Source organism: Amblyomma americanum, chromosome 3 (assembly GCF_052857255.1).
Source record: "Amblyomma americanum isolate KBUSLIRL-KWMA chromosome 3, ASM5285725v1, whole genome shotgun sequence".
In the NCBI taxonomy this organism is placed as follows: domain Eukaryota; kingdom Metazoa; phylum Arthropoda; class Arachnida; order Ixodida; family Ixodidae; genus Amblyomma; species Amblyomma americanum.
Window position 1 is genome coordinate 13,019,521 of NC_135499.1, and position 26,617 is coordinate 13,046,137.

Here is a 26,617-nt window from a genome sequence, read left to right on the forward strand (position 1 = left end):
ATAGCTTGCTGAAGAATTTCCGTGACAGAGGGATCTGGACCAGGGTTTTGCTCAACGTCTCCGTAAAACAATAGCATCGATGTACAAAAACACTCATAAGCAAGGGTCAAAACCATATGTGGGCTCGGCTTAACGACAAGACACCTTTCGTCACTTCTGTACGAACAAACACTACTAACCTGGACAGTAAGTAGGAATCTCTGCGTTAGCGACATGATCCCCGCCGCCTCGCCGAGCCCACTGTTGAAGTATCGCTGGGGACAGTCTTTTATAACCCATGCTGGATACGTCACTGATGCGCGAAAATTCTGAAGTGGAACACTGCGCGTCTCAGGCAGAAAGCCCGAATCCGGTAAAGGGCAGCTTTGACCGACGGAGCTATCTTTGCTGTTATCTGATACCAAGTGGCGACACGTGCTTGAAATCGTTCACGCACCGGCTGTGGCAAACAGGGCAACCTAGACAGTAAGCAGGAATCTTTGCGTTAGCGACATGATCCCCGCCGCCTCGTCGAGCCCACAAAGCCCACGAGTCTCCTCTCCCGGCACCCTCGTCCTGCTTTGGTCGCCATCTCGCCGCGTGAGGCTCTCTGAAAAACTTCTGTCCCGCTATACCGGCCCGTACCATGCCCTGCGCCAAGTCACCGCAGTCACCTATGAGATCGCTCCGTCCTTCCCCGGTGCCACGTCCTCTCCGCATCGGACTGATGTTGTGCACGTTTCTAGACTCAAACCTTATGTCTCCCAGTCCCCTTCACTGCCCTGATGTACACCGAGACGGTGCCTTTTCGACCGGGGGGCCGTGCAACGGATAATCTTCGCAAAGACGACGTGGAGGAAGTGTCCGGTGTGTGTGAGCGCTGTCCGCTCAGTGTTCGCAGTGGTCTTTGCCCTTGTGCCTGCCTAGACTTCGGGCCACGTAACAATATCATCGCGCGGCTGTCTGTATTACGTTCGTATGTTCGTAATATTTTTTATTTATAATAGACAATGCAAAGGACTTTAACAAGCCTGTTTTATTTTCAGAAGAGAAACACAAGCCAGTAGGAGGTATTGAAAGCCGTTATACCACTGAATCATAAACTGCAATAAGCGAAGACAACAAGAAATTGCTTAGCGAGCTCAAGAAAAGATGCAGTTATGTAAACAGAACACAAAAATCGGTTTCGAAAGTATGGCCTAGACAAATAGCCATCAAAACGGTCAAAAGAAAAAAAGACTAGTCAATTCTTCAATATCTTCAAATACCGCTGTTTTTCTTTTGCAGCCCTTTTAACAATAAGTTACTCATTATTTCTTTTACAACGGTTATTTAGAACCATGTTTGCTGCTGCACTTAGGATCTAGTGCATTGTCAACTGTGGAGTCTGCTCATTATCACACAAATCAAAGTAAACGCCGTCATTTATCTCCTCATGTGTGTGTGCCAAGTGAGTCTCTTTTTGATTTCGTAGTGCATGAAATTGTGTCGCATGATGCTCGCTCCTCAGTTTGTCAAGAACTTTTTCTGCAGCACGAACGGCATTTATTATGACAGGCTGCGGAAAATTGAGATCACCACGGGTCATGGCCTTGACTAATTCTCCACCTTCAACTTCAATGTTATCTTCTAGCATTAAATTTTCTTTGCAAGCCATGCGAGAAAGCTATTTGAATGCAGCATGGACACAGTAGCCAGCAACGTAGGTAGTTTCTGGGAGATTTGGTACATTCTTGTCACGGTCATCTTACATTACCTCAATGTCAAAATTGTCAAGTAGAGCATCGTTTACTGCCACCGCATCTGTTGGAGCCTCCATTTCTGGGAGCTCCACAGTATTTTGCAGACGAAGCTTTCGCTCAGACTCAGATTTGTCTTATAGAAATGTGGTACTGCGCACCAGGAAGTTGGCGGTATTTGCCGAACTTCTGTTCCAAACAATCGGTTTGAAACTTTCCTCAAAGCGCATAATCAAAGGGCATTTCAGCCAGCAATACCTACTTACCTTTGCTAAGGTGCCTGTCATGAGACGGAACGCACTGTGAGTCTCTCTAGTAAGTATGCGGGTGTCAAATTTGAGACTGACACAGATATAGCCACTCGACTGTACTCAACAGGTACTGGGCCGGTGCACTTGTCATTGATGTCATCGGTGACTGCAGCTCTCCATGAAGTCGAATTTTTTATTTTTTATTTATTTAAGCATACTGTAAGCCTAGTTAGGCTCTTACAGGAGTTGGCAAAATAATGGGACAAATATACAATCAATAGCATATCCAGTATAACATACACGAGATACAAAACATGCGCCTGCAGTAGAAAAGACCATAGCAAGTAGGCTGAGACTATCAACGGTCAAGGGACATGCGCATTGCTATACATATTCATTTTGATGCATTTAAAACACTGGGAAGGAGAACGACGAAACCACGAAGCGATACAATCGGGTCAACACGATGCTCTTTTGCTCTTTTTATTGTAAATTCTGTTTTTCAAAAAACGATTCTACGTTTTTCAAAAAGATATCAAGAGAGACGTCGTCCATGAATTCGTGAGGCAGATTATTCCATTCTTCAATGGCTAACGGAAAAAATGAGAATTTATGTGTTACATCGCGTTGGGATGGGTGTGATGCACTTTTCATGGTTTAATCGCTTCGAACGATGATAAGGTGCCTTGATGTACTGATTTTTATCAAGTCTTATGCGATCATTGTAAAGAATAAAAAGAAACTTCATTGAAGCAACGCGTCGCCGACAAGCAAGGGTAGGGATACGCGCTTGAGCTCGCAGAGAAGATACGCTGTCATGACGTGAGTAGCAAAAATATATATACCGGAGGGCCTTATTTTGAATTTTTTCGAGTTGATCGCTGAGGTAAGACTGATGGGGGCTCCAAATGATGGTGCCGTATTCAAGGATGGGCCTTATGAGGGTATTATAGTCTGTTAGCTTTACATGAGGAGGAGCTGCTGACAGTTTTCTACGGAGGAACCCGAGCTGTTTGAATGCTTTTGCACACGTGTTGGATATATGCGTGTTCCAGCTTAGCTTATGGGTGAATGTAACGCCTAAATATTTCACCGTATCCACCCTCATTATGTTAGATCCTGATTAATTGTAGGAATATACAAGAGGCACTTTTTTAGGGGTAAATGAGATGCAAGACGTTTTGTTGATATTAATTTCCATTCCCCATGTTTCGCACCACCTGGCAATGTTATTTACAGAAGAATTTAATTTTAACTGGTCGTCCGGTCTACGTACCGTAGTGTACAGAACGCAGTCGTCAGCGAAAAGCCTTATTGTTATTCCAGGTTCAGCGCAGGCATGGATATCGTTGATATATATTAGGAAAAGGATCGGTCCCAAGACGGATCCCTGTGGGACACCGGAGAAAACGTTCAGTCGTTCGGATTGTGCATTATTCATTTCAACATATTGCGTGGGACCTGTGAGGTAAGATTTTATCCAGGTTATTACTTTTGAGTTAATGCCAATAGTACGGAGCTTGTCGATTAATTTTGAATGTAGAACACGATCAAATGCCTTCCTAAAGTCGATCAGAATGGCATCTGCTTGAAGCTGGGAATTGATCACTTGTGCAAAATCATTTGTTATTTCTAATAGCTGAGTGATTGTTGACAGTCCTTTTCTGAAGCCGTGTTGTCTGCTGTAAATTTAGTTATTTTCTTCCAAAAATGTCGTTATGGATTTGTTGATTTTATGCTCTAATAGCTTGCAGCTGCAGCTAGTTAATGAAATTGGTCTATACATATCTACAGATAGTCTACTGCCGCTTTTGTGAATTGGAATAACCTTTGCACATAGCCAGTCGGACGGAAGGGCGCCCGTTTCTAGGGAAAGTGTGAAAATTTTGTGCAAAAACGGGGCCAGTTGTTCAGCGTATCGCTTCAGAAATGTATTTGATATGTTGTCTGGACCAGGACACTTTTTGACATCAATCTGCAAAAGCAAGTTCACTATACCTGTCTCGGTAATCACGATATCCGGCATCAGTGATTGTGGCTCACTTATGATAGCGTTTGTAGCAAACTCACGAGTAAATACAGACTGGAAATGTTGATTGAAAGAAGTTGCGAGAATATGAGGGTCTGTAACTACTCTACCGTCTATTTCCATTTGTGATACACGGGGCTCAGGGCTCGATAAATACCGCCAGAACTTTCCTGGATCTCGAGTGATAAAATTAGATAAAGTTGCTGAGAAGAACATTTCCCACGCGTTCTTAATTTCCAGTCTTAGTTTGCTCGCAAGTTCACTTATCTGAAAACTATTTCCTTTTCTTCTGCGCATACGCTGTAGTCCTCATTTCAGATTAATGATGTTACGTGTAATCCACGGGGTTTTCCTTTTTGTTCGTTTTATCCTTGTAGATACAAATTTTGCCTCACATTGTGTTATCGCTGCTTTTACTTGTAGCAATAGGTTATTTACACAGCGGGAATCTGCACAAGAAAAACTGTCGAGGATTGATTATAGATGATCTATAATGCCTACATCATCTGCCCTGCTGTAGTCTTTCATAGTGACGAAAGAGTTACTGTGATTACGATCAGCGTGGTGGCGCAGGTGAGGAAAAGTGAGAAAGAGCAATTTATGGTCCGAAATCCCGTTTTCCACACTAATTTCAGGACAGAGAAAACTAGACACAAAGGCTAGATCTAGTACGGAAATTGCGGTTTCTTGGACACGCGTTGACTCATTTACCACTTCAGATAGCGAAAAACTAAACATTATACCCAAAAGCTTTTCGCAGTTATTTATTTCGTTTTTTCCGATTGCTAAGTTCGTCCAGTCGATACCTGGCAAATTGAAATCGCCTGTGACGATGAATTTTGCGCGAGCGTTAAATTTGCTATGAAGGTTGTCGTGCATTTGAAGAAGGTAATCAATTGGTGCATTCGGTCGTCTGTATATACCGCCCATTAGTACCTAGTTGCCCTTAATGTTGACAGTGCACCAGACACTTTCATGGTTCGGTATGCCATATTCTTTCTGGAAAACGAGGTTCTCTTTTATTTTAATGCACTTGTTGCATGTCTTTACATTTACAACGCTCCACCACTTTGCTATTATTTATAAGAACGGTTCAGTACCAACTGCATGTTCGAGCTGAAGTCTAGGCCCACACGTTCGAAGTGCTGCTGCCCCAGTCAGACTGAAGATTTTTAGCGCAAGGTTAACATCCGTCTTTAAATATTCGATGAATTGAGAGATTTTGTCGTAAGCGCTGGTGCTGATTTAATTAGCTGACCCTTTTCTTTCTTGTGAAGTTCTCGAAGTGTATTAATTGACGCTGGAAGTATTGTGGCTTCACGCAGGACCTGTGGGGCTACGAAAGAACATGCATGTTCCAGCATTTTCCTGCTTAATCCAGTTATTCTTTAAGCACTTCATTTAATGTACATGATCAATCAGAAATAAAAGAGGACGTTCAAAGTCTGCAGGGTGTGGATACAGACTGAAGTTTGCAGGGTGCCCCAAGAAACGACTTTGTTTTGCAGTTGATTCAGTTATTTCAGTTATGACTGCGTTATGACTGACTGAGTTACTGAGTTATGACTGACTTGACAGTGGCGACGACCGCTGTGAGCATGGAATGAGCATCACTCTGCTTTTCCACTTCAGGTTGGTGCTCGCACTGTTGGTGTTCGCACTATCAGCACCGTGCAGCTGCTACAGGAACCGTGACTGTCATCAGCCGTGTGCGCCTGCTTGGACAGGAATCGGCTGAATCATCCCACGTCAGGGACGTGGTGGTCAGCGACGGTCAGCGACACCTGCTATCTGCAACGTGGGCAGTTACGTCATCCCAACAGCTACAAAAGGGCGTGCTCGGGAACCGGACCATCGCTTGGCAGTGGCGACGACCGCTGTGAGCATGGAATGAGCATCGCTCTGCTTTTCCACTGCAGGTTGGTGTGCGAACTGTATGTTACGTTACACATTTGTTACATTCTTCCTGACTTTCCATCGCTGCTGCCAAGTAGGGTTTTTGAGTGGCTGTTTCTGCGTAGAACAGATTAAACAATGACAAAAGATCTTGCGAAATACAAGGAAGAGCTGAAAAATGATTTTGTAAAGCTGAAAGAGAAATTGAAGCTGGAACTCAAAACGGCACCAAAATTTATTTATTTATTGGAAATACCTGCAGCGCCCGAAGGCATTATTGCCGGGGGGATGAGGATACATAACAGAAGAATAGGCCAGAAAAAAAAAGCAATACAACAAGGCATGACACAGCAAGTACAAAATGAATGAAATATGAAACAACAAAAAGACATGACGAAAAAAAAAGCCAACTAACCAAATGATGCTGGACCAACAAGAACGAAGACCGCGTGATTAAAAAAGCCAAAAGAAAGCCAACTGCGCACTCATACATCCGACAGTAACGCGCGGAACATAGACTCGGAACGGCACTCAGCAAACAAAATCACTTGAAAGAGGCCTGCGCAATGAGATGCGGGAATTACGATCTGAGCAGAGGAACATGACTTAATCTTGAGTTCGCACATAAGGATATTGAGGAGTTAAAGCAAAAACATCGTGCTAAAATTGCCAAAAATGCAAAGCTAGTCGCAGAGGACGGGGTAATACAAGCTAAATGCGCTAAACTAGAAAGCAAAGCTGCCGACCTTGAAAATCAGCTGGTACATCTGGAACAGTAGTCATGATGTGCCAATCTGGAGATGAAAGGAGTCACGAAGAGTGACAATGAGTATGTTTTGCAAATTTTACCCAAAATTGGAGTATTGATCAAGGAGCCAATTAATTAGTGCGATGTTGAAGCCTGCTACCGTGTTCCAACTCGGACACCTGACACACCAAATATTGTAGTTAAATTGAAGTCTCGGGCGAAACGGGACACCACTCTCTATAGAGCTAGGAAGGCTAGAATCAGTAATGAAGACAAGGACGCCATGAGCACCTCTGCCCTACTCTGAAGCGACTTCTTGGAAAGGCGATCAAACGTAAAAATGAGCAACGCTGGAAGTCAGTTTGGACGCAGAACGGGAAGATTTTCGCTCGCCAAAGTGACGCATCACAAAGTACTCAGATCATCAGTGAGAAAGACCTTGTTAAGATAGTCTCGCCGCCACACCCCGACAGCTGAGCACACAAGCGTACACCTTTAGCTTCTCTGAAATGAATTCCCTCGAGCTTGTTTTTCCACACAGTGTTCGATCTCCGCTCCCATCAGAAAACTCGTTATTACAACTCAATGCGCGCTCCGCTATAAACAAGGAAGATAATGCTGTCGATCTACTGAGTCAGTTTTCATTTAAGTATAACATTATAGTGATTACTGAAACTTGGTATTATGATGGCGGCGATAGGGTTCACCTTGATGGTTTCAAAAGCTTCGTCAGTAATCGTAATGGCCGCCGTGGAGGTGGCGTAGCCATCTATATTAAATCACAGCCTTAAGTACACAGACTGTACCACAGCAGTTATCTATCATGTTCCTTTATCCTGTGGGAAGACGTACATCGGCCAAACTGGGCGATGTTTTAACGAGAGGGCGGCTGAACACGTTCGCAACCTGTCTACCAATTCAGGAGGAAATTTAGCCTTACATTGCAAGAAGTGCAAAAAAAGTGATTGCCACCCGTTTCTAGAAAGTACTAAGTTCCTCGCTACAGCTAGAACAAAGACAGAAAGGGAAATAATTGAGGCCTTTTTAATCGCAAAGAATACGAACTATTGCGGGAGCACTCCACCTATTCTGCTTTCAAATGAAGAAATCTCGTTTTTAGAACGTAAAACTTTAGACTGTCCTTTGTAACGCTGCACCTTTACTCTTGTTACTTGTTGTTTCCTTCCTTTTTACGTTTTAGCCCGGTTTTAGCTTTTTATTCATCATCGCGTCGCTTTTTCCTTTGTTTTTTTGTTGTTTCCATTTTCACTCTCGGTTTTAACCTCGTTGGTATTCTGGTTTTGTATCATTCATATGGTTTCGCTTTTATGCCCTTTCAATTATTTTTTAGTGCTTGCACCTTCGTCGTTTACTGTTGTTACTGTTGGTCCCATGTCACATCGCTTTTTGCTTACTAAGTTTTTTATTTTTGCTCGTATTATATGGTTCGGCCGTGTGTCATTTAGTTTCAATGTCAGGTGTTCACTTGCCTCCTCCTCTCTCCTTTTATCTAGGTAACAAGTGTGTTTAGGCATGCATGCACATGCTTACAAATTGTTTTTTAGATTGGTTCCCTAGTTCGGATCTACCCAATTGTTAAACTTATCTGCTGTGTTGGTTCCCGGCTGTGTCATGTGGTGATTAGGTGTGCATAAAAGGAATGCTCGAGGCGTTTTTTGAATTGTTAAACTTATCTGCTGTGTTGGTTCCTGGCTGTGTCATGTGGTGATTAGGTCTGCATAAAAGGAATGCTCGAGGCGTTTTTTCGAATTAAAAGTTGGAAGTCTGCGCTGTGTGTGTGTACGTGTTTCTTCTTGGTCCCCGTTTCTTTCGCGCAGTTCAATCATGAACGAAATCCACCAACTAGCCCGCCTCAAAACCCTTCTTTTATATTAAAGACTCTTGGGATTATGAGCCTGTATCTGCATACTGCCTGATTACGAATAACTATGAAATTTCAACCCTTAAGCATAACCTTGAGATCTTGGTCGTTGTTTACCGTTTATTGACTTTTTTTCAGAACTTTTTTTAGAATATTCGTGCGCGAATAATTCTCAGTTAATTTGTTGCGGTGATTTTTATTGAACATGGTAGACGCTAACGCCAGAACCTACGGTTTTGTGACAAGACTCACTTCAACCGGTTTCACAAATGTGATCACAACGCCAACCCGTGTCACAGTGTTCATATCCTCCATTCTTGATCTGGTAATCCCAAACATTTAAACAGCTGTGTCCCTCGCTGGTACGATCACTGCAGATATTAGTCATCATTGCCCTGTTTTCATGTTTTGTCGTTCACCCAAAATGTCGAACAGAAAACGCCCTGACGTTTTTGCTTTCCAACACATTTCAAACGAACCACTTGAATCTTTCGAGCAAGAAATTAGAACACATTTTTAGGAGTTTATTGAAATTTTTTTTAAAAAATACAAGTTTGCCATGGGACCGAGGCTAAAAGATGGCGTGCATGGAGCAAAACAAAACTGTCAGTCATTGGTCGCGGATACATTGCACATACAACCTCATTAAAAAATACAACACTTTACGTACATCAAACGAACAGATACATGATCAGAAATGCGAGGACACAGCAGGAATAGGGCACAAATAATCACATATGTTCCACAAAGTATAGTTTAGTTTTTTCTGAAAGATGACAAGGATGATGATTGTTCAAGAAGATCAAATATGCAAGGGTAACTGTTTAGAAGGTTCGGGATTTGCCACTGAATTAACTGCTCACCATACCCGGTTCTTACACGAGGTTTTAGAAAGTTGACTTTTCTTAAACCATAGTGTGGATCTGTATTGGTAAACGTACTTAAAAACGCACTACAATCAGTTTTGTGTTGCATGTATATAAAGTTGTAGAGTCGTTGATTATAGAGTGCTGCTATACTTAATATCTGACTTCTTTTAAAGTACGCTGAAACAGAGTCATATCTTAATAGATTGTAAATGAAACGCAAGCCCTTTTTGAGGAATATAAATCTTTTCCATTATGATACATAGCGCAGCAAAAAAAAATCGGGAGAAACATAAGCGCTAAACTTCCACTACGGCTTTATTTGGTGCACACAGAATTTATACATGAAGTAAAGAACGATACCAGTCAGATTAGACAAGATACTTTGTGAACAAGGCTTAAAAATCACATGCAATACATTTCACCGGTTGGCATACTGCTCCGAGTCTAAAAATGCCATATCTTTCTTTGTCAGCGACAATGACGGACTGCTGACGCAGCTTTCAGGTCCAGCTCTTTCGATTGCGGCAGCCTCGATAATTTCCCTTGTTAATCTATCCGCATTTCTGCCAATCACCTCGCATTCTTTAAAACCAGGCTTGCATTTATGAGCACGACTTGCGGAACCTGCGAAAGCTTGCGGAACCGGTGTGCAGTTAAAAAGAGCAGGCAACCGGTCCAGGGTGCAAAGGTCCACATGTTCGGGAACGTCGAGGTCCCGGAATTTGTGCAACGAACCCTCAAGCTCGGACCGAAGTACGCAGTGCAACCGAAGAAGAGTGCGCCAGAGCTCCTGTCATTCGTGAAACGTGTCCAGCCGTGCACCCTCGCCTGAGAAAAAATGGTGTAATGTCGAGGGTTTGGAAGTACTCACCAAGTGGAGGCCCACAAGTAGCCCTGTTCCGGTGAGAAGGGTCATCTCGTTTCTAAAGGACAACCGCCTTTGCGCCCTTCCTACTAACAAAGAAGGTCATCGGCATAGAGCAATAAATTATAAGTTCCAGGGATAGCGATGATGTCATTAGTATATATAAGAAATAATAAAGGGCCTAAAATGGAACCCTGAGGAACCCCATATTTTATGAACTTCGAATCCGAGGCAATATCATTCAAAACGACAAATTGAGAACGGTTGGACAAATAGCTGCGAAATAGCTGGAATGCGATGCCTCTTATTCCGTAGTGTGGTAATTTTTGTAAACGTATTTGATGTTTAATTGAGTCGTAAGCTTTGTTAAAGTCCAGGAAAATTCCTATGGTAAACAACTGCATTTCTATGTTATATGCTAACTTATCTTTAATGAATACTAGTGCAGATTCAGTTGATTTCCCCTTCTGGAAACCATACTGGGCTGCAGAGAGCAGCGAATTTTCAGTTAAGTGCTTAGTTAACCTTGTATTAATAACTTTTTCTTCTTTTTTGAAAAACAGCGGGAGCACTGATATTGGACGGTAGTTATTGATACTGTCGGCAGCACCGCCTTTGTGAAGAACTATGACTTTAGCAATTTTCATTTTATCTGGAAATATCAGAAACAACTTTGATTGGCACTGCAGAAATGCCATCAAAACCAGAGGAACTGATATTTTTAAGCCCGTTGATTAGGCAAACAATTTCAGTTCCTGTGGTCAGGTAAAGAAACATGGAGTTGAATGGGTTACATTGAATATACTTTTCGAACTGATAAGAACCAAGAGCAGTAAAAGATCGAAAAGTTAAAAAACGTCTATTGAACTCATTGCTCAGAGCAGCACCGCCAAACATTTGGTTATCGACATTTAATTCAGCGGGTGTAAAGGTATGACGTTTATTAAGTAAACTTTTTACAACGCGCCAAGACTTTTGAGGATCATAGCAAATGTCAGCAAATTTGTTGGCGTAATAGCTAATGCGTGCTTTCTTTATATCGGCACCCAACTTGTTGCTGTTTTTTTTTTCCGCGAAAAACCCTTTATCTATGCATGATAAAAATTTGAAAAAGAGCATTTCGAGCTTTTATTCTTAGCAGTAGGTCGCAAGTCATCCAAGGTTTCCTGGCTCTTTTGCTTTTCTTTACTTTTACAAGGGGGAATGCGATATCATATAATTCTATTATTTTTTTCTAGGAATTGTTCGTACAAGTCATTGGAGTTTTGGGGTGCTAAATGTTCGTGCCAGTCTACAGCGGCTACAAGAGATCGGAACAGTTCAATACTTCTCTTTGTTATCATTCCAGTAGAGCGTGCGGTATTTGTGTATCGACAATCTGTACACCGCCCTCTTGGTACAAAACAGAAAATAGATAAATGATCGCTGATGCAACTGGCAAGAGCACCAGCCATTGTTTTTTCGTGATCGCAACTTAACAAACAGAGGTCTATTAATGGCTCAGTATTGATAGTGACACGGGTTGGGGCATTGATAACATTGGAGAAGCCATAACAAGACAGAATATCAACGAAAGTGCCAGATGCATGTGAGGGCCGAAGCAAGTTAATGTTAAAATCACCCATAATTATAACAGGAAGTCCTAGTACAGAAAGTTGTTCTAGCAATAATTCAAGTATCCTGAAGAATTCTTCGTAAGAACCTGACGGCGGTCTGTAAACAACGCCATACATGAATGCCCTGGATAAGACAAAAAGCGATTCAATGTTCTGGTTAAAAAGGGTGTAGTCAGATGCAACTTCATAACAAAGGCCTTGTCTAATATAAATTGCAACACCTCCGCCTATTTTAGCTTTTCTGTATAAAGCTTCACATCTATAACCATCAAAATGCACTGTATCATCAGAATCCCTGAACCATGTTTCTGAAAAACCCAAAACATCAAACTCATGCTTTAACGAAGATAAAAAAATGAAAACCTCTTCATCCTTGTTACGCGAACTATGCGCATTTAGGTGGCAAAAGGAAAAACACTTGGGCTGCTTTTTCAATGATAAAGAAATGCTGCGAAAGGAATCTATATCATGATAGAGAAGACCAGCGTCAGGACCTGCCATTCTGCTGAAAAACCGGCCACAGCAGAAAACGCTCGCCGCTTATCATTACATTTTTTTCCAGATCGTGTTCATCGTATATCCGAAGAACCTTATCGCCTTCTGCCCTACAAGCGAAAATGCGCCCGTCTTTCTGCCACACGAAGGCATAGCTAAGTTCGGTTCCTTTTTAGCGGGCTAGCCAGAGTAACCGTTTGTTTTCCGCGATCAAGTTGTCCAGAACCTTCATATCCGAGTCCTTTGTCATGAGAGTAGCACGACATTTCATCCATTTCTGTTTTAGAGATGCCAGACGAAATCTAGCAATAATCACTGATTCCTTTCCAGCTTTCGCTGGCAAGCGATGCAGGGCTTCAAGATCCGAGTCCTCTAGGGTTGGGAGTTTTAGCGACGCCGCTAGGCTATTCATTACCTCGAGAAGGTTTTCATGCTGTTCCTGAACGATTCCATGCACTTCCATGTTCAGTATGCGGGTGTACTGCTCTAATTCATTCATCTGAAGACGTATTTGCCTGGTTGCTGGGGATTTTTCCAGTTTCAATGTTTTCTACCCTTTTCTTTAGGGCAGCCATGTCGTTCTTTTGTTTCTCAAGATTTTTTAGCACGGTATCATACTGGTCGGAAACCAGCTTAATTGAGCTTTCAATTCCATCAACTTTTGGAACAAGTTCACTGAGTGCGTCGACCTTTGCCACAAGAGGAAGAAGCAGATAAAGTTTGCCATTTAGATCCTTTAGCAGGCGCTCAATGTTAGCATTTTCAGCTGGCAAAAAAGCAGCTGGGCCACTTTTCTTTTTTCACGGAATCACAAGTTGGGCATTTCCATGACGACTTAATAGAGTCGCCCTTGTTTCGAAAGCTCGACGCAGACACACCCGAACATTTTCCAATGTGATAAGGATAGTTACTTGTGGAGCATACTAAGCACTTTTCATCATCATTCACATCCTCAATGGCAGGCTAAATATTCCGACATTATTCTCAAATGAGGGTTGACCGAAGAAGACAGCTGGAAACAAAACAAGAAATGACTGGTCATTTATATTTCGGAAGCGAAATTCAAATGATGCATACACAGGTTTCATTCAAACGTTTACAAAAATATACTGTGCGCACTTTTTCTTCAGAACATTCCACAAATAAAAAAAGATAAAAAAGCCATGGATGACACCTGTTCACTTAGCCATGATAAGGAAGAAAAACAATCTGTATCATGCATTTTTAAATGCGCGCACACTGAATGCGTTCCAAGAATTCAAAGCTGCTCGAAATAAGTTAAACCTTGAACATCGACGTGCAAAGACTGCCTACTCTGAGCACCTCTTTCTTGACGTAACGAATAAAAAACCAGAAGCCACCTGGAAAGCGATCAACAGAGTCTTAGGTCCTCAAGCCAAAAAATGCCACGGCTGATAAGACATTACTGAATAACCGTGAACATTCTGGCCAAGAACTGACTGATCACTTCAATAAAGCATTTGTCGATAGCATCACGTCAGATGACAGTCTACTATTTACAGCACCTTCAATCAATAGCCCAGTTAACAGTTTTGTTTGTCACCCAGTAACCGAGGAAGAAGTATCTAGAACATTTTTGCAACTTAACAATAGCAACGCTCTTGACATTAATAACTTGCAAATAAAACTCATAAAGCATGTTTTACAGTTTATTGTTCCTGTTCCCACGTTCATTTTCAATTTGATTATTGAGGATGGTTAGTTTCCTGTGGAATTGAAAAAAAATCAAGGGTTACAGTCATACACAAAGGTCTCGACCGAAATTATGTTAAGAATTGCAGGCCAATATCAGTAATACCGGTGTTCACGAAAGGGCTAGAAAAATATTGTCATCTAGATTAACACTTTTTTTTGATAAGATGAATCTTTTTTCTGACGCGCAGTATGTATTTAGAATTGAAAGAAACATCCTGAACAATATAGAAGATAAGCTTTTCACGCCCCGCCGCGGTGGCTCAGTGGTTAGAGCGCTCGACTACTGATCCGGAGTTCCCGGTTTCGAACCCGACCGCGGCGGCTGCGTTTTTAAGGCGGAAAAACGCTAAGGCGCCCGTGTGCTGTGCGATGTCAGTGCACGTTAAAGATCCCCAGGTGGTAAAAATTATTCCGGAGCCCTCCACTACGGCACTTCTCTCTTCCTTTCTTCTTTCACTCCCTCCTTTATCCCTTCCCTTACGGCGTGGTTCAGGTGTCCAACGATATATTAGACAGATTCTGCGTCATTTCCTTTCGCCAAAAAACAATTATTATTAAGCTTTTCACCCTCGGCCTATTCATCGACTTTCTAAGGCGTTTGACTCCCTCAGCCATGACATTCTTTTACGGAAATTACATCTACACTTAATAGGGAAGAACGTTGGGCCAGTTGGTGTAGCGACATAATTAAAACTGCGCAGAATAACACAGGACGGGAGGGAGAAACACGCACACACACATACGAGCGCAAACTTGCAACTGTATATTCAGAAAAGATACACCGCCTTAAGAAGCAGAGAGGGCGCAAGCGTACAAAATTCAGATCACGTGTGGAAAGAAAAGAGCACGCTCATAGATACAGTAAAAGTTGCATCAAGAATAGGCACACGCAGAATCTTATCAGAACTAAACGGATTTGAACAACAAAAGCAGGCTATCGATTGCAGAGAAAGGCGAGTTCTTTTTTTAGAAGGGCCACCGAAGCCTTACTCACGCAACCTTCCGTGGTGCTAATTTTAAGGGTCTCTACAATTTATCGGGCCATCCTATCGGAAGATCGCCCGATAACAACAGTGGAACGGAGGAAAGTACGGCACTGCTCTTTCTTCTTATTATTCCTGTCAGTATAGTGTTCACGTTTGAGGCAATGCAAAGACAGGTTCGAGCCGCCACTTGCGCCCAGAGAATTGGCATGCTCTCTGAGCCTGTCATTGAGAAAGCGCCCTGTCTGACCTATGTACACACACCCACAGCTGAGTGGAATCTTATACACCACACCAACAGTACAAGGCACAGACTGAGTTTGGTGTGTGATTACACATTTGTTCTTTGCCCTTTTGCTTTGGCACCTGCTGGTCATGGCGCACAGACGGAGCAATTTCAAGGGGGCTGTAAAAACGACATCAACTCCGAACTTATTAGCCACCCTCTTGACATTGTGTGATAGCTTGTGCACATAAGGAATGACTTGAAAATGTCTTTTTTCTCTTGCCAGAGTGGGGTGAGGAACATCGACGGCCCTCTCAAGCCTACTAAATTGTTTGAGCATCGACTCCGCCACAGAACCTAGAGAGGGCCGTCAATGTTCCTCACCACACGCTGGCAAGAGAAAAAAGACCTTTTCAAGTCGTTCCTTATGTGCACAAGCTATCACACAATGTCAGGAGGGTGGCTAATAAGTTCGGAGTTGATGTAGTTTTTACAGCCACCTTTAAATTGCCCCGCCTTTGTGCCATGACCAGCAGGTGCCAAAGCAAAAGGGCAAAAAAACAAATGTGTATTAAAACACCAAACTCAGTTTGTGCCTTGTACTGTTGGTGTGGTGTATAAGATTCCATTCAGCTGTGGGTGCGTGTACATAGGCCAGACAGGGCGCTGTCTCAATGACAGGCTCAGAGAGCATGCCAATTCTCTGGGCGCAAGTGGCGGCTCGAACCTGCCTTTGCATTGCCTAAAATGTGAACATATACAGACAGGAATAAGAAGAAGAAAGAGCAGTGCCGTCCTTTCCTCCGTTCCACTGTTGTTATCGGGCGAGCTTCCGATAGGATGGCCCGGGAAATTGCAGAGGCCCTTAAAATTAGTACCACGGAAGGTTGCATGAGTAAGGCTTCGGAGGCCCTTCTCAAAAAAGAACTCGCCTTTCTCCGCAATGGATAGCCTGATTTTGTTGTTCAAATCCGATTAGTTATGATAAGATTCTGCATGTGCCTAATCTTGATGCAATTTTTACTGTACCTATGAGCGTGCTCTTTTCTTCCCACACGTGTTGTTCTGAATTTTGTACGCTTGCGCCCTCTCTGCTTCTTAAGGCGGTGTATCTTTTCTGAAAATACAGTTGCAAGTCTGCGCTCGTGTGTGTGTGTGCGTGTTTCTCCCTCCCGTCCTGTGTTATTCTGTGCAAAGTTTTTAATTATGTTGCATCTACACGGAATACGAGGAACGCCCCTTAATTTCATTCGATATTATTTACGCGACAGAATCCAGTGCGTGCATGCTAGTAATCAACAGTCCTCTTTTCTACCCATTAAAGCCGGAGTGCCACAGGGCAGTATTTTAGGACCCTTTATCTTTAATATATATATTAATGATATTGTAACCATTGATTTAAGGGCTCAATTTATTATCTATGCCGATCACAGCAGCATTCTGTTATCTGGCCTTGATGAAAATAAATTCGTAATATGGTGTAATGACCTGCTCGAAAAATTGGTTCTGTGCAACAGACTAAAGATTAATCTGACAAAAACAAAAGTAATTATTTTTCGGCCGCGAAACAAAATAGTGAACCTACAATATGTTGTTCAGTGCGGAGGGCAGGAAACTGCTATTGTTAAGGAACATAAAATTAGGGAAGTGACCTTTTCAGAGACATTTACGTGGGATTCACACACTGACAACATATTTACGAAAATTAGGAGGCCAACCGGTGCCTTATCGCGATGCCGTTCTTTTCTCCCAATTCATATTGAACTTCAAATATACCACGTCCTGTTCTCGTTATATATTAATTACTGATATTTAGTGTGGCTAACAACTACTAAAGGGAACATTAAAAAGATCCGCATGTTACAAAAAAGATTGTGCGCAACATAGCTAACATTGACTACTTTTCTTCTACTGAACAATATTTCCGTCAGCACAGTATCGTCCCCATACAAAGTATGTATGAATTTCGCATGTTGCGCTCATAGTATGTTTCATAAGGCCATTTCAGACAATGTATTTCTACAATCGCATCCCTTCAAGATAGCAGCAATAATGCATTTACACGCAGCACTGATTTATGGAAAATTCCCCGTTTCCGCACCAATTACAAAGTACAGTTCCTTAAGCACAACTTCCCGTTAATTTTAAATATAATAATAATAATAATAATAATAATAATAATAATAATCACCATCATCATAATCATCAGCCTTACTAAGCCCACTGCAGGGCAGATGCCTCTCCCATGTCTCTCCAATTAGCCCTGTCCTTTGCCAGCTGCATCCACCATTTGCCTGCAAACTTCTTAATCTCATCCGCCAACCTAACCTTCTGCCGCCCCGTGCTACGCTTACTTTTTCTTGGAATCCACTCCGTTACCCTTAAGGACCAGCGGTTATCTTGCATTCGCATTACATGCCCTACTCAAGCCAATTTCTTCCTCTTGATTTCGACTAGGATATCAATAACCCGCGTTTGTTCCCTCACCCACTCTGCCCGCTTCCGGTCTCTGAACGTTACACCTATCATTTTCCTTTGCATGGCTCGCTGCGTTGTCCTTAACTTAAGCTGAACTCTTTTCGTTAGCCTCCAGGTTTCTGCCCTGTAGGTGAGTACCGGTAAGATACAGCTGTTGTACACTTTTCTTTTGAGGGAAATTAGTAAACTGTGATTTATGATCTGAGAGAGCCTGCCATATGCGCTCCACACCATTCTTATCCTTCTAGTTATCTCCCTCTCATGATCTGAATCACCTGTCACTACCTGCCCTAAGTAAACATATTCCTTTACCACATCGAGGCCCTTGCTGCCAATTGTGAACTGCTGCTCCCTTGCTAGACTGTTGAACATTACCTTGGTTTTTTGCACGTTAATTTTTAGACCAACCGTTCTGTTCTGCCTGTCTAATTCAATGATCATGATTTGCAGTTCACCTCCTGAGTGACTCAGCAAGGCAATTTCATCAGCGAATCACAGATTATTTAGCTATTCTCTATTAACTCGCATCCCCAACTGTTCCCAATTCAGTCCTCCAAATACCTCCTGTAAACAGGCGGTGAATAGCATTGACGAGATCATGTCTCCTTGCCTGACGCCCTTAATGGAATTTTATTGCTGACTTTATGAAGGACTATAGTAGCTGTTCAGTTGCTATATATATCTTCCAATATTTTTACATAAGGCTCTTCTACTCCCTGATTACGCAATGCCTGTATGACTCCTGAGGTTTCCACTGAGTCGAATGCTTTCTCGTAATCAATGAAGACTATATATAGAGGTTGGTTATAATCTGCGGATTTATCTATCACCTGATTGATAGTGTGAATATGATTTATTGTGGAATATATTTTACGAAAGCCTGCCTTAACCAGCTGCGACAGTACTTTGCACCCCTATAGATGTTCTGGTGAATAACTGTTTTCCATTATTCTAAATATCTTTATACTTTTTTTTCATCACACAACCATTGTAACTACATTCTATGAACTTTTTCTTTTGTACTGTTTTTCTACCTCGTGTTGGACTCATGTTATTTATTTTGAATTTGAATGTGTTTAAAATCATCCATATACATAGTTTTCATGTGACGTCACGCAGCCACTTCCGCCGGATGTCCGCCATTGCCAGGTACTGAAGACAGCTGGGCTGGACTGGCTGGGCTCGCGGCGCCTGAACGTTCGTTCTCTGCTCTGTTCCACGCAAGACGATGGAAAACGCCGAACGGCATGAGTTTTGCCGCTCCTATTTCGACGAGCTTGCGGGGCCTACGTGGGCGCGGTACGAATCCAAGGAGGAAATGTGCGGTGGCGTGGACCCCTACATACTACGCGTTGGGACGAACCCCGCTCCCGATGCCGACTTGCTGCCAAGCACGACGCACGTTGATATCATCAATTACCTAGTGTTATCAACTAGTTACGTGTCTCTTCAGCAGATGAAGGCATACAAGTCTCTTGAGGCCCATAATTACTTCACCAGTGGACGGCTAAGAAGTGTGACTGCCATGCGAGTGCCATTGAAGCGTGTCGTCGTTCTGAGCGAGGTGAACTTCCTTAACGTCGAAGCATGTATGCGCGGAAGCGCGCGTTTGTTTGCCCGTGTATTTAAAATATCGATTTGTACTGTAATATTTGTGGCTAACGTGCCGCCCGCAGCACGCATTAGACTGTGCGGTCGCTTTGTTTCGAATTGCAGATACAAGTTCGTGTATATAGGGTACGTGCGAGTGCAAAATGATTGCAATTGAAAGAAATGGAGCCATCGGCATACGCTTACAGCCTCAGATTAAATGTTTGAATATGCTGTATCCTTAAATTATCGATGAAATTCGTAGTTGGGTGTTTGACGTGCTCATGCTGCAGCTGGGCAACTAGTCTCGCCGTAGAGTCACGCATGCCTCTAACCTGAAATGTCCGAGAGAGTGTATAAACGCGCATGCTTCATCAGCTGGTAACATTACCAGGCATCTGGGTCGCAAGGCAGTGGTGTACAGTATTTTTTCCCCGAGGATACGCATCCCATTAACTTTTTCGGGCGATAGAATGTTTCTGCATTTTGTTCCAACCGAAATGTGGCTGCCGGGGCCGGAATTGTACTAGCAATCCTCAGATCAGTGACATCTTATGAAGGACGTAGATTGCTGTAAGCAGCTAATTACTGGTCATTTTTTCTCAGGTCACCCATTCACAAAGGCTTAGGGAGGCACCACTGAAGGTGTGGGTTCTGGCTGAGCCTGACGGAGCCATCGTGACAGCGCACTGCACTTGCATGGCAGGTGCAGGCGAAGCCTGCTCTCACATTGGTGCTACATTGTTTACTGTTTAGACGGCAGTACGTCTCAGAGACTCACGAGTGTGCACGGACAAAAAGAGCATGTGGCTTTCTGCGCACAGCTCTGGGGCTGGCAATAAGAGGATCAGAGACATTGACTTTTCGTCATCAAAGAAAAAGAAGCAGCGTATGGATAGTATCACCTGAAGCCAGGCGTTGAGCACGTACCTGAAGGCCTACCACAATCATTACCACCTGTGCCACCCCCAACAGAAGAAGAGCTGAAGGCGTTTCACAGTAAACTTGCGGATGCTGGCGCTACGCCAGCATTCTTCATGCTGCACCCACAGTACAGCGCCATGTTTGAGCCACCGTGTAGAAGAGAACCTCTTCTCCTTCGTGATTTGTTATGCTTAGAACCACAGCCGGAAGACCTGCCTACACTGATCTGCCGTGCTGAGAAAACTGTTGCCGAGCTTTCGATCAGCAAAGAGATAGTCAAGAGCATTGAGGAATACACGCGGGAGCAATCGAAGTGTGCAAAATGGTACGCTTACCGTGCAGGCAGGATCATTGCTTCAGTCATGAGGAATGTATGTTTCACAAGTGTGCATGAACCGTCAATGAGTTTACTAAAAAAAATGCGATCCAGAGCAACACACTTTTTCCACTCCAGCCACAGCGTGGGGCTGCTGCAATCGCAAGCACGCCGAGGAAATGATAAATAACCATACAGACTTCACCCATCAAAAGACAGGAGTTTATTTAAGTGCGAAGTACCCGCATATGGCAGCTAGTCCAGACAGTTCTGTCTCTTGTACATGCTGCGGAATGGGCATTGTGGAAGTGAAATGTCTCTTTTCACTCTGCAACTATACGATACTAGAAGCTGTGAACGACCGCAACTTCTGCTTGGAGGAAACTGATGGCTGCCTGCGTTTAAAGCGACAGCACTCTTATTTTTTTCAAGTGCAAACGAAGACGGCAGTATGTGGCGTTCCATACTGTGATTTTGTTGTATGGACTCCATTGTCAGTATTTATAGAAAGGATGGAGAGAGATGACGCGTTTTTTCAGAATATTGTGCCAACAGTATTAGATTTTTTTACTCGTGCAATCCTGCCAGGACATTTCGCTCAACACTTCTCAAAAAGGATAGCAAGAAAGCCAACAGCTGACGCCAACATATTCTGCTACTGCCTAGGTCCAGAGGCAGGGAAGATGCTTGCTTGTGATGGCCCACAGTGCAGCTATGGGTGGTTTCTTTACAGTTGCTTGGGGATTAAGCGAGCCCCAAAGGGGAAAAATGGTTATGCCAAGATTGTTCCACAGGCAAGAATAATGTCTTGTAGGGAGCTGTTTGGCTTGTTTCTGTAATGTTTTAAGCTGCAGAGCTTTACGCCTGGCATAATGTATTGTTAATAAACAAAGCGTATACTCCAAGTATAGCCTCATGTAACATACCATGCATTGCAGCCAAAAACACCTAAACAAGCATGGTATCACTTGGCCTTATTTGTACATATCCCTCCTGGTCAAAAGCACCTAAATTCAGTTAGTTAATTCACAGTAGTTCAGAAAAATGATCAATGAACACGCTACACTGCAGATATTGATTGATATGTATGCAGCAAACATTTATCAGACTAGATCCATAATTACTAGGTCAGCTTGTTCCATGCTTTCACTTCAACTAGAAAACAAAGAGAACAAAATTTTACCCATTTCCATTGGGTTCACATGTACGCAGAGAAGCACTGATGAGACTTCAAACGCAAGGCATGCAGTAGTCACAAAACAGTAGACATGTGTCTCATTTAGAGCACTATGAAGATGGTCATTTTCAGCCCACTTTTAGTAAATAAATAAAATGGGGACAGATCTACAAAAACAGAATCACTAATCAGAATTCAAGGAATGCATGCAATAGAAAAAAAGAAATTTGATTGACTTAGAGCACTATGTAGGGGACCATTTTCAGTCTAAAATGAACAAAAATGCAATATGAACATAGAGCTGTGCTTATGAGCGGCAACGGCAACGCACCAGTAGTGAAAACAGCTCAGTTCACAAGCAGTGCAAACCAAGTGGTGCTGGAAACGTGCATTTTGCAATTGTTGAAGAGAGAATACCTGAAACGTTAAGCCAGTTTTGTGCTGTATATGAAGGCATACTTAATTTAAATAAGGAAGAAAATTTGCTGGTTCACTGTGAACGTGTTTGCATTTGATATTGAGCACATAGAAAAACATTTGTCTCCAGCTTAAGCACTCATGTAGCCACACTTCAGGAATAATGTTTTTCACATAAGCTTACAAGCACACTCCATTGCTTCAAGCAAGGCATTGTCAATGGCTACATGATTAAGCATAGACACTCAAGCAGCAGTAACCACAACATTACTGCAGACACAGGCTATAAAAGCAAGTAAGCAGACTATCCGCAGTTTCAAAAATTCATGCGGATGCTTGCTTTGTTTTTGCAGGTACTAAGGATGGGCAGATGTTTGTGAGGGCAGAGCACACCAACACAATTTTGTCTAATGGAGAGTGCCTGTGCCCCAGCATGCATGCCACAAAGTCAATTGGCTGTACATCCTTCATGATAGTGTACTTATTTCGTACCAGACCAATCACCCGTTCTACATGAATTCGTACATTGGTAAGCCGTCTGGTCGTTTCCACTTCTAAAGCAGTAAGCTGCCTTTTGCCTTTAGTGAAGGCATGAATGTGCAGTTTAGCGCAGTAGAGCCCTAAAGAATCGGCTATATCAAAACCCCTGTCTGTAAGGACAACGTCACCTTGTATTAACTTATCTAAAATGTCAAAGTTTTCAGTGATGTGTTTGTCACCTGTCCTGCCACCCCAGCCTTCTGAAATGAAGGATATGACTCCTTTTGGGCAAATTCCAATAAGAAACTTTGAGGTATTGCTGCCCTTGTAGTTGGATCACGTCTCACTCCTTTCCTCAAGTGATGATGGCCTTTCAATCCCGATTTCAAAACAGTCTATTATGACTGCTACCTTTGACCCAAAAGAATCGAGGAATGCCTGTGGCATAGTCTCTTGAATCTCCTATCTCGAAGGCCATCTAATTTGCGATTTCAAACGCCAAAAAGCTGCGTGCAGCCATTTGTCGAAAATTCTGTTCACTGTCGAGTCTGAAAGAGAGAAACGGCATGCAAGGTCTTGCACAGGGAAATTCCACTTAAGCTTCATGAAGAACACAATAAATTCCTCAAACTTTCCAAGGCCATTTTGTGCATTGTGCTTCGTATGACATTCAACAAGCTCGAAAACAGCAAACAGCATGTAAAAGCTATTCAATCCCGTATAAAACGTAACCTTAGCGTCGCCACCAAGAAATGATGACTCTGACATCTCTTGCTTGTTTTTTCTGCCCTTGTGGCACGCAGCTCTGCAGCAAGTCACTTATCGTCCTCAACAGCTTAGATGTCTTGTACAGTCATGTCAGTCTGTGCTGCTATCTCAGTAACATGGGAAGTAAAATTATTATTAGCTCTACAGGTTACAGAAATTTTAATATCTCACTTATGAGAAAGTTGTGTTTTGTGTGTCAGAACCGACCTGCTCTCCACTCCAGGCGCAAGCTGCGGCTTTCGTGCGGCAGGTCATGTGCAGGCGTCACCTCTGCAATGCATTAGTCCTCCGATGACTGGCGCGCCGCTGCATCGGTGATAGCTTTAGCGGCTGCTTTCTTCTGCCGCGCCTTTCCGTGCAAAACGGGTGGACATGCCAACAGCTGGTCTTTCGCCGGGCCCGTAACCCAGGTACTGCGTCGGCGCCCAGTCAGGGTTCGCGTCGTCCGTAAGGCCTGAAGGTCTTCCTGGAGAATTTAAAGTTTGTGCCGTGCGCACAATGTTACACTCATTGACTCATTTTGCTGTGAACAACACCGTCTCAGCAAACACATAGGCGACTGCGAGGCTCGTGTACCACAGTTCCTTACCAGCTGCAGCTGCCGCGGTAAACATCCCCGACAGCGACCGTATGTATGCTTATGTCAATCAATAAACTTTACTTTTTCTTACCTGTAATAAAGTGCCGACCGCATACGTGAACGTTGTCCAGGTTTTTCAAGTTTTTCCGGTTGCTCCGTGTGAGCCAAAGGCTTCGGCTCTTCTCCGAAAGGAGCTTCGTGCGCTCGCGGTGCCAGCTAATCAGTTTCGGTAAACATTGAAGTCCAACGCCCGGCTCGGTGTTCGTTTTCTGCGCAGAAGACTTGCTTCTGCTAGCGCAGCCGAACATGGCACACATCGGCATAATGACACCGCACAGAACCAGAAATAAGAACACACGGACGGGGCGCGTCCCCTGTAGGTTTGCGTGACTTGGCGCTCTGCGCCCGCGGTTCCGCTCAGTACCTAAAGATGGCGGCACCTATCCAAGAAGCCCTCGTATCTGACGCCCGTGAAAACTATGTATACATGTCTCATTTTCAGTTTTACATTACTACAAAATTGTATATATTGTTACGTGGCGGCCAGCCGAAGAAAGAGACACGATGATCGATGGCAATGAGATGATTTTAATGGCTGCCGGCCTAGCGCGAGCGCTCCTGCCCGCGCCACTGCGCAGTTCGTCGTCTTCTTCGTCACAATACTCGGGGGGGGGGGGGGGGGGGCACCGAGCGATCGTCCCGATCGGCGACAGAGTCGCGCGAAGTGGTTACGGGCTAAAGAGCATGGATGATGGATGGACAGGAACGAGAAAGGGGTGAGGTGCTGGCCGCCACGATGAATGAGATGTCTGAATGATTCCTGGTCTTGAAGCTTCCGGTCCGCAGGTCGCCAAGAGCCGACGGTCGAGGCTCCAGGGCACGCCGAACGGCCTGGGCAGGGGAACGATGTCTTCAGATGTTAGCGCGGTCTCGGGTCGGTGGGGTCGGTAGGTCAGGTCCTTGCGTCGTGTTCAGTTCGTCGTGTTGAGTGGTCAGGGCGGGGGACGGGGCGGCGGGGGGGGGGGGGCAACAACGGCGAGGTTGGTTCGGGTCTCAAAGGCTGGGGCACGACAGAGCGACGCACACCAAGAACTCACGGCTGACGACCACGGCTGACGCAGGACGCCGAAGCTCCTTGGACCAGGATGTCGACGGTACCCCGCAAGCTCCACCAAATGTTACGTGGCGGCCAGCCGAAAAAAGAGACACGATGATCGATGGCAATGAGATGATTTTAATGGCTGCCGGCCTAGCGCGAGCGCTCCTGCCCGCGCCACTGCGCAGTTCGTCGTCTTCTTCGTCACAATATGTTCTACTTTTAACCGCATTTTACACTCTTATCTGTGCTGTGTGTTTATGTATTTATATTTTATGTTCCTTTATTTTTCTGTTTTCAATGTTTGTGTGACTTGTCCTGCCTTGTAATACGCTGGACCCTGGGCCTCGTCAAGCTTACAAAAGCAGCTTTTAGGTCAGGTGTGCCACCAAAATTTTTTTCTGGATTAAAAAATTATACGTAACCCAACATTCTCTAGCTGAGTAACGATGCTATGCAAAATGGTGTGAAGCTGCGGTGCGTTGATGCGCTCTACTGGCTGTATATGTACAACATTATTCTAACACGAAAGCAGGCTTTGCATCATGAAAACTTTTCCTTTTTTTTTGGTGCAGCAGGGCTATTGCTAGCCCCACCAATATTTTCTGCCCCTTTCGATCAAAATAAGCCTGCAAGTGGATTTAATCCATCATGAGTCATCATCATCATCAGCCTGACTACAACCACTGTAGGGCAAGGGCCTTCCCCATGTCTCTTCAATTAACCCTGTCCTTTGCCAGCTGCGCCCACCCTATTCCTGCAAACTTCCTAATATCAAAGGCCTGTCTGCCATTGACAGTGTATTTGATCTTTTGACGACGGTACAACAATGAAAAACGCCGTGACAGGTTGACTTCTGCTCTTTTCCTCGACATCATGGGCGCATTCGATAATGTTCAGCACGATGCAGTATTAAATGCACTTGATGAATGTGATACAGGCGGACGTCTGCACAACTGGATTGCAAGCTATTTGACAATTCAGTAAAGCGGCAGACTGGGTTAAAGTTGTAGACATAGCGTATTGAGACAGGACAGTGCAGAGACAACACAGGACGAGAGCTAATGCACTGTTCCTCCGGCCAACGCACACACATAAAAGAGACCGTTGTAGAAGAAATGAATCCTAATAATGTAGAACTTTGGGCTTGTTGGTTCATCAGTTTTGAAAAAGACGTAGCGCACGAAGACAGGACAGTGCAGAGACAACACAGGACCAAGCTCGTCCTGTGTTGTCTCTGCACTGTCCTGTCTTCATGCGCTGTCTTTTTCAAAAGTGATGCCCAAAGTTCTATCTTATTTAGGTTATAGCTGGTTTTGCATCTTTGCAAACACAGAAAGAAAGAAGGGGACAAGCGCAGACGGGGACAAGCGCTGAAGGGGACAGACTCAGCGCTTGTCCCGTTTCTGTCTGTTTGCTTGTGCGCTGCCATTTCATTAAGATGCTATTTGACGAGCCGGAAAGTCTACATGGAGACACTTGAAGGAGACACAGCAG

The 26,617-nt window shown here is 43.8% G+C and overlaps 2 protein-coding genes across 10 annotated transcripts in view; one reads left to right on the forward strand and one right to left on the reverse strand.

The window, feature by feature from the left end:
* The window catches only part of LOC144124459 (uncharacterized), a 94,324-nt gene extending 94,006 nt beyond the window's left edge, over nucleotides 1–318 (reverse strand). Inside the window, exon 1 of the mRNA XM_077657137.1 lies at nucleotides 180–318. The gene's annotated coding sequence lies outside the window, so the exon portion shown is untranslated. The remainder of the gene's footprint in view (nucleotides 1–179) is intronic.
* LOC144124462 (uncharacterized) overlaps nucleotides 1–26,617 on the forward strand; it is a 99,487-nt gene that overhangs the window by 37,413 nt on the left and 35,457 nt on the right. For 4 of the 9 annotated variants that reach the window (XR_013313180.1, XR_013313179.1, XR_013313183.1 and 1 more), the window contains 2 exons: nucleotides 5,631–5,917; nucleotides 18,892–24,679. Coding sequence is in view for 1 of the 9 variants with exons in the window: in XM_077657139.1 (XP_077513265.1) it covers nucleotides 5,889–5,917 (29 nt within the window). In the remaining 8 variants the exon portion in view is untranslated. Of the gene's footprint in view, nucleotides 1–471; nucleotides 960–3,295; nucleotides 3,438–5,630; nucleotides 5,918–18,891; nucleotides 24,680–26,617 lie in introns of those variants that run through there. The other 5 variants (XR_013313186.1, XR_013313182.1, XR_013313185.1 and 2 more) reach the window with 5 other exon arrangements.